Source organism: Primulina huaijiensis, chromosome 8, assembly GCF_012295235.1.
Source record: "Primulina huaijiensis isolate GDHJ02 chromosome 8, ASM1229523v2, whole genome shotgun sequence".
NCBI lineage: Eukaryota > Viridiplantae > Streptophyta > Magnoliopsida > Lamiales > Gesneriaceae > Primulina > Primulina huaijiensis.
Window position 1 is genome coordinate 17,929,351 of NC_133313.1, and position 7,958 is coordinate 17,937,308.

A 7,958-nucleotide genomic window follows, 5' to 3' on the forward strand; every position below is an offset into this window, starting at 1 on the left:
TTCAACCTAACACATATTCTCTGAGTCGCGTTAGTCGTATAAGTATATTATACATGTCCAGTGTCACAAGCTCATCCGATAAAATATTAGTAGGAGAGAATCAAATTTCTAACAATTGATCAAATGTCAACTTATTTCATCAATTCGGACACTTTCTTGAGGTCGTGTAATGTTATTATTTTATATCGAGGATAAATGAACTCGATGCTCACTATACTTCATGGGTTTCATGGGCTGGACTTAACAATCAAGAATTTTCGGCCCAAAATTTGATACGAGCCTACCATTCTCAAACATAGCTGTGTGAAACCCACTCCCGTTTATGCATTCTCACAAATGGTAGAACACGACGACAGCTCTCTCCATCCCGTCACCACCTCTCCGCCGCCGCCTGTTCTGACGATCACAACAGGCGGCATCATCATATCAACCACCAATGCTATCCGCTCTTTCCTCGAAGCGGCCTCCACGGACTGTCACCTGTCCGAGGATCTCAGAGATCTATCTTCCTCTCTTATCGTGCACTCATCCATACCGTATACATCCCTGAGAAGTATCTGGATCGGGTCGGAGCCGGATAAAAGACCCGATTTATCAGCTATCCTCTCCGGTTGCGAATTCCTCTTTGCCGGCCCCAAACCCAGGGAAAAGGTATACTCTCTTACAGATATTTTTTTTTACTTGAATGTGTCACGCTCATATCAATGCCATGTCGATTTCAGTTCGACGTAATAGTTTTTTGGATATAGTAGTGAATTTGAAGATACTGCCATTGACAATTAATACATAGGGTGAAGAGTTGAAGGCGAGGTTGGCAAAACTAGCTGAGGTGGCGGAAAGGAAAATGTATGAAGAATTGGTGAAGGACATTACTCCTAGAAAGCATGAAGTGGAGCCTTTTTCTTCTTACAAAGATCAATTAGGCTTTGGTAAATTTTCTTTTCCGTGCGGATTACTTTTTTGTTTGTTTGTTAAAACTGATATGATATCATCGGTTCTTTCATTTTGAGCTAATGTTGAGTTCTCAACTTAAATTGACGTCTGGGGTAGAACGCCAAAACTTGCGATTTTTAGAGGGACTACCTATAGAAATTATATATTTTTGCTGTTTGAGAAATGTGGTTGTTCTGCTTGGCTACTGTTGGAACTGCCCTTGATTGCCACCAAGTTTAGTTTTTGCATTTTTGTCAAATTTGTTTTAAATGTTATGGCAGTGCTTCAATTTTGCTTAATGTTGCCTTCCCTTTTTCCTTCTATTGCTCTTCTTCAGTCTCTCTAGTTTGCAAACCACAATTAGTTTCAAAATTATCGTGATTTTTTGTTTTTTTAAATGGTGAATTTCTTTATGATACTGGATAATGTTCAATTGACAACAAAGATGCAAAGGAATTTAAATATTATATAGGAGTAGGACCTGGTGATGTTGCTCACAATTATCCCCTGGCAGCAATTTATTTCAAATTGAACTCTACCTCCTTGGATGCAGCAATTGAACATGTTCGGATTTCTGTCATTGTCTAAGTCACTGCTTGTTAAGATAGCCAACCAGAGAGATTTTGTATAGTTTTTTTTCTAGGAATGAATGGATTAACTTTAAAGGTTTAGCCTATTGTTATTTTTTAGGAGTTGGTCCTCGTAAGTCATAAATCGTAAATCGTAACTACGTTTAGGTACTGAATGACTGTTCTTGTTACTTAGTTGCTTGCTTCTAACATAGGTCTTGTCAACACTTTTGTTAGCTATAAAATTATAAATGTCTAGCCGGGAAGGATTGTGCTTACTGCTTTCGACTGTTCTTACATTGTTTGCACATCACCTAGTCTTCTCTGTTCCTTTTTCATTTTTTGCCTCATGGCAGTAGAGAGTCTAGATACCCATAAGTGCAAGGACCATGGATGGGAGAGTTGTAGACAAAAGATAGACGATTGTTGTTGAGATTTGACAGCGGAAATAGTTTAGGGAATGTTGTATAAAGTTGGGGGAAATGTGTGTGTGATACTGTAATGTGTAAATATGAAAAGCTTATAGAAGCGAAACAAAGAAGATTTTCAGACAAGTTTCATGGCTTCAGTTACAAGAGTTATGCAAGTGATCCCTCAGCTTATTCTAAGATCATCTCACTCTCTAAACTCTCATTGAAGTTTCTGAATTCACTATAACATACAAACTACAAATCACGAGCTTTTTATAAAACAAAGCTTGAGGAAAAACTAACTAGAAGTTAAATAACTTCTTAGCCAATTACCCACTAATGCACTGCATCAAAAACTAACTTTTTACTTATTCAACTCTTGAATATTTGGAATGAATCCACAAATCTCCTCTTCATTCCTTAATTCAAGAGCCTTCGATCCATGCCAGACAATCCTCGAACTTTGCAGTGGGTATAACCTTAGTAAGCATATCCGCCGGATTGTCTTAAGTCTCAATCTTTGATATGCACACGTCCGCTCTTTCCCACATGTTTTGTTCAATCCCAAGCTCTTTTAAGAATCTCCTGATCCATAAGGCTTCTTTTACTACTTCGATCAATGATATGAACTCAGCTTAAGTCGTGGAGAGTGCCACCACTGCTTGCAAGCTTGATCTCCAGCTTACTGCCGTCCCAGACATGGTGAATATATAACCAGAAAGTGATTTCCTATTGTCTTTGCACCCAAAAAATCTGAATCACTGTATCATTTAATTATTCTAGCTCCTCCATCTCCGAGTTCAATCCCTTGTCTTTGGAGTCTAGTCCCCCAAATCTTCATTGTTTCCTTAAAGTATCTTAATGTCCACTTGACACCTCCCGATGAATCTTTCCAGGTTTTGAGTCTTTTGACATAAACTTGCTGATCACACTCATTGCATATTCTAAGTCAGGTCTTGTGCATACCATGTCGTAATAATAGATCTCTCAACACTCGTATATGGTATTTTATTCATATGATCCTCCTCCTCGATTTTTGGTGATTGATCCTTGGACAACTCGAAATGAGATGTCATTGGTAACCGAACTCCCTGAGACTCAAACATACTAAATCTTTTAAGTATCTTTTCCAAATACTTTTTTTCAGTGAGATATAGAAGTCTCTTTCTCCTGGCCCTCGTAATTTCCATGCTTAGGATTTTGATAGCTTAACCAACGGCCATCTCAAATTCTTGCTTTAATCCAGCCTTGAATCTCTGTATTTGTACTTTATCCTGGCTTGCTATCAAAGATATTATCTATGTATATCAACAGGTAGATGAGATCCTGTTCATCTCTTGAATTTTGACTTTACATGAATGCATTGAACTTCTTTTTCCATTGCCTCGGGGACTGGCTGATTTCTTCAGAAAAATACTGTCTTCGTGCCCCTTAGCCACAAATCCTTCATGCTGCTCCGTGAAGATTTTCTTTGTCCAAATCTCCATAGAGGAATGCAGTTTTAACGTCAAGTTGATGCAGTTACCAGGTTTGTCGTGCCACCAATGCTAGGAGGATTCTAATTGATCTGTATTTACAACTGGTGAGTAAATTTCACCAAAATCCCCTCTTTCCTGTTGAAGAAATCCTCTTGCAACCAACCTCACCTCATACCTGGGAGGGTTACCTGGATTTATATGATCATTCTTCTTATAAATCCATCTACAGGATATCTCCGCTACATCCAAAGCATAATAAATTATGTTAGCATAGCCATGCATGTCAGGGGGTATAATTTGCCTTTTGGTCCTGTCGACAAGTTTTGTTCAGACTTCTAAGTGGCTTGTGATATTTCCCACTAGTAGTCTCCTCCTTCTTTGAATTAGATGATGTTTTTTCCAGGTCCTCACTCTTTCCTTCTTCATCGTCATTTCATCTTCCTTGAACCCCACATCTCTGCTGATCAAACACTTCTTGTGTTTATGATCAAAGCACCAAAGCTTACAGCATTTTACACTTCTGGATATCCCAAGAAAAAGAACTTCAATGCCCTAGCCTCCCGTTTATCTTGTCTGGTGTGAAAATATGATAAGCAACCAAAAGTTCGGAACATATTATAATTGGGAAATTTCCCACTCCAGATTTCCTGTGGTATTTTGACATTTAATGCAGTAAAAAGGCACCTGTTTATCAAATATGCTGCTGTGACGGCAGCCTCTGCCCAGAATGCTTTTGGCAGATCTGAGCATGCATCATATTCTCTTAAGAAAGGTTCTATTGAACCCGATCCATTTTGTTGAGGATTACCTATTACAATCCTATGTCTTAATATTGTTCCTTCTGCACACAGATCCTTGAACTCCCTTGACAAGATTCCATTCCATTGTCAGTTCTTATGGCCTTGATCCTCCTCCTTGATTGAGTTTCAATCAGTGTCTTCCATTTCTTGAACTTTTTGAAGGTCTGGTACTTGTTGACAAGTGGATAGACCAGAGTTTTCTGGAATAATCACCACTATGGTCAAGAGATACAATGCTCCAGCATGTGAATGAGTCTTTGTTGGTCCCCATAAGTCCATATATATGTAGTCCAATTTTGATCTGGTTGTATGCTGCCAGTGTTTAATTTCACCTTGTGAGATTTACCAAGAGTACAATACTCACAAAATTCCAAATCATCCTCAAGATGATCCCCAACGCTCCTTGCTTCTTGAGTTCCTGAATACCTTTGTGACTCACATGCCCCAACCTCTTGTGCCATAAGGAAGTTGTATTCCTTTGCCCGGTCACAAGATTACGGACTGAATCTGTTACAACCTTCCCCAACAGATGATACAACTCATGTCTCAGTTATCCCTTGTACATATTGCTCCTTTGATAATCCTTAAGCTTTTGTTGTCTCTGGTGAAAGTATATCTAGCCTTATCAAATTCACCAAGTGAGATAAGATTCCTCTTGTGCTTAGGAATGTATCTCACGTCATGCAATGTCCTCACCATGCCATCTTTTAACTTGAGACTCACAATATCTATTCCCTCCACTGCACATGCATTATCATCCCCAAGAAGTACTTTTGGCCCTGATAAACTTTTAAAGTTTTGAAGACATACTTTGTTCTGAGTCATGTGAAAGGTGCATCCGGAGTCTAAGATCCAGTCCTTCGTAAAATTTCCAGAGGAAGTCATCAATGCATCAGAAAAAGCCATGAGGGCCTCTGCTGTATCATACACCTCAATAATATTAGCTCCATCATTCTGATCATCATCCTTTGTTTTCTTCTTCCTCCTCTCTGGATAATCATGCTTGAAATGCCTTTCTTTATGGCACACAACATTTCTGCTTTTTTTTTACTGTGACCTTGGTCTGCTTCTTATCGACCTCTCTCTTCTGTAGCGTTCATCTCACATTTAATCCATCACCATTTCTGTCTCTGTCCTTTGCATGTGATTTTTTCTTCTGATCTTTAGATTTCAGTGCACTTTGGACATCTTCCAGAAACGAACTCTCATTGCCATACCACAAGGTGTCCACAAGATCTGAGTATGATCTTGGTAGAGAACTGGTATGTAAGAGTGCCTAATCCTCATCATCAACCTCCACTCCAATGTTTCCTAAATCTTATATTATCTTTTCAAATGCATCCAGTTTACGTTCAAGGTCACCATCATCTCTCATCTTGAAAACATACAAGGATTGCTTCAAGAATAACCTGCACAGTAGAGTCTTTGTCATGTACAGAGACTGTTGTTTACTCCACACTCCAGCCGTGGTATCATCCTTGGCCACCTTCCTCAAAACTGACTCAGACAAGTTTAAGATCAGTATGTTGTGTGTTTTGTGAAGTAAATCGGTCTTTTCTTAGGCCGGTAAACTTGCTGGAAATTCTTTCTCCTCCTTCAATGCAAGATTGAGGCCTCGTGAACCAACAACTCTCTCGTTTTCATCCTCCATAATCGAAAATCATTATTCCCATTGAATTTCTCCTGATCGAACTTTGTGGACGTCATCCTAGAACCCACAAACTGGCCCTGGTACCAATTTATCGAGCTTTGACAACGGAAATAGTTAAGGGAATGTTGTATAAAGTTGGGAGAATACGCGTGGGATGTGCAAATACGAAAAGCTTATACAATAGAAACAAAGAGAATTTCCAGAACAAATTTATTTCCTTCAATTACAAGAGTTATACAAGTCATCCCTCAGCTTATTCCCCGATCCTCTCACTCCCTAAACTCTAGTTGAAGTTTCTGAATTCACTGTAGCATACAAACTACAAATCACAAGCTTTTTATAAAACAAAGTTTGAGAAAAACTAATTAGAAGTTAAATAACTTTCTAGCCAATTACCCACTAACCCACTACATCAAAAACTAACTACTGATTCAAATCTTGAATGTTTGGAATGAATCCACAATTATTTAATGGCAACAGCTGTTTCTCTTTTACATTCTTACTTATCTAATATAACATCGCTTCTTTACATAGTATGTAAATATTTTGATGAATTGACTCTCATTCAGCCACATGTAAAAAGGAAATCATTCTTAGTGGGGGCATGCATAGTGTTATTTTTGCTTTTCAATGTCATTCATTAGAAGTTTTCCGGCTTTATGAAGAAATGAAAATGTGTCTAAAAATAAAGAAAAAACTATTATTTCTAGCTCTAGTGAGATTATTGAAACTCTTATGATTTGTCTTCTAAAATTCTATATTTTTACTTTTTAGACTGTATTTGGATTGAAGGATTTTAATATAAAGTATTTTGGACTTTCGATACCAGATTCAATCCTGTTACTTGGGATATTCTTTAGTTACGTTGATGTCAGATTATTCCATTACACTTTTGACCTCATATATCAATGTTTATGATGGATCTATGATCAATAAGAGAGTTATTTAGATCCAAATATATTCAAATTCCCCAAGTCCATCTATCCTAACACAACCTTGAAGAATTTCTATTTTATAAGCCATTACCGTTGGTACCTAATACCTCATCCCTTTAATTCTGAAGATCCTGACTTTTGGGTTAGTTGATGGTTATAATGTATTTGTCTCTTATTCAATTCAATCTTGTGCTGTCTTCATGTATCTACATTACTAAAATGACTTCGAATCAACCTTATTTGGTGAATGAGCAGGGCTGCATGTTGTTCTGATAATGTTTACTGGATACTTGCTTGGATATGCTGCATTCAGAGCCTTGTTTAGCCATATTCCTGCTATGGTAACTCCTCTACTCAATCAGTCTCATAAATTTGTTTGACAAAATTTCCCCTCAAGATAAAGTACCTTAGTGTGTCTCACTTTTGGTAACAATGATGCCTCACCTTGAGTCACAAACCTGGACTTCAGACTTCCCAACCCAAATGCCTTTTACCAATTCTCGTGTTAATCTTTGCTTCGGTGTTCTAATTTGTTTTTCGAACATTGGTCATATATTTATTTTTATGTACCCAGAATGCTGCTGGAGGTATCCTTGGTCTGGTATTGGGCATGCTGGTGGAGACTCTTCTGTTTATAGTAAGATCTACCTGTCGAGATCTCGGATCCCCTTCCTCCACTTCTAAAATGATAAAGAAAAATCAGTAGGCTTCCCGTAAAGAGGTTGTTCACACCTTCATTTACATATCGATTATCTTGGCTGAAAGAAAAGCAGGAAACTTTTGGTTTAACTGTTCGTTGGACTAAATATATAACTCTTTGCTTCTGAACTTTTTTGTATAGTTTTTTTAAATATATTTTCTTGGTTTGTTATCCCGACATAAATGCTTACGCATTTCGTGAATTAAAAAATTGTATTCTGATTTAGGTGCCCTCGTTCATGTGGCGTCGAGGATATGCTTTTTTTTTGGATAAGACTGATACGTATCTGATAGACTAATTTATTCATCACTTAATTTTGTCTACCACATATCACGGAGTTGACGAGTATGCTGCACTGACTTTACTTGGAAACCATATGATGGGAAGTCATAAATTTTGTCAGTTCTTTTACTCATCTCAAATCTAAATGGAAATTTGGTTAACGAATGAGAACATGGAAATCAGAACATGGAAATGCGATG

At 37.8% G+C, this 7,958-nt stretch overlaps 1 protein-coding gene across 1 annotated transcript; it reads left to right on the forward strand.

The window, feature by feature from the left end:
* Window positions 1-288: 288 nt before the first annotated feature.
* On the forward strand, window positions 289-7,659 carry LOC140983590 (uncharacterized). Its single transcript, XM_073450683.1, has 4 exons — window positions 289-651; window positions 791-929; window positions 7,032-7,117; window positions 7,351-7,659. The coding sequence occupies exons 1-4, from the start codon at window positions 337-339 to the stop codon at window positions 7,480-7,482; spliced, it is 672 nt and encodes a 223-aa protein (XP_073306784.1). The 5' UTR covers window positions 289-336; the 3' UTR covers window positions 7,483-7,659.
* The last annotated feature ends 299 nt before the right edge of the window (window positions 7,660-7,958 follow it).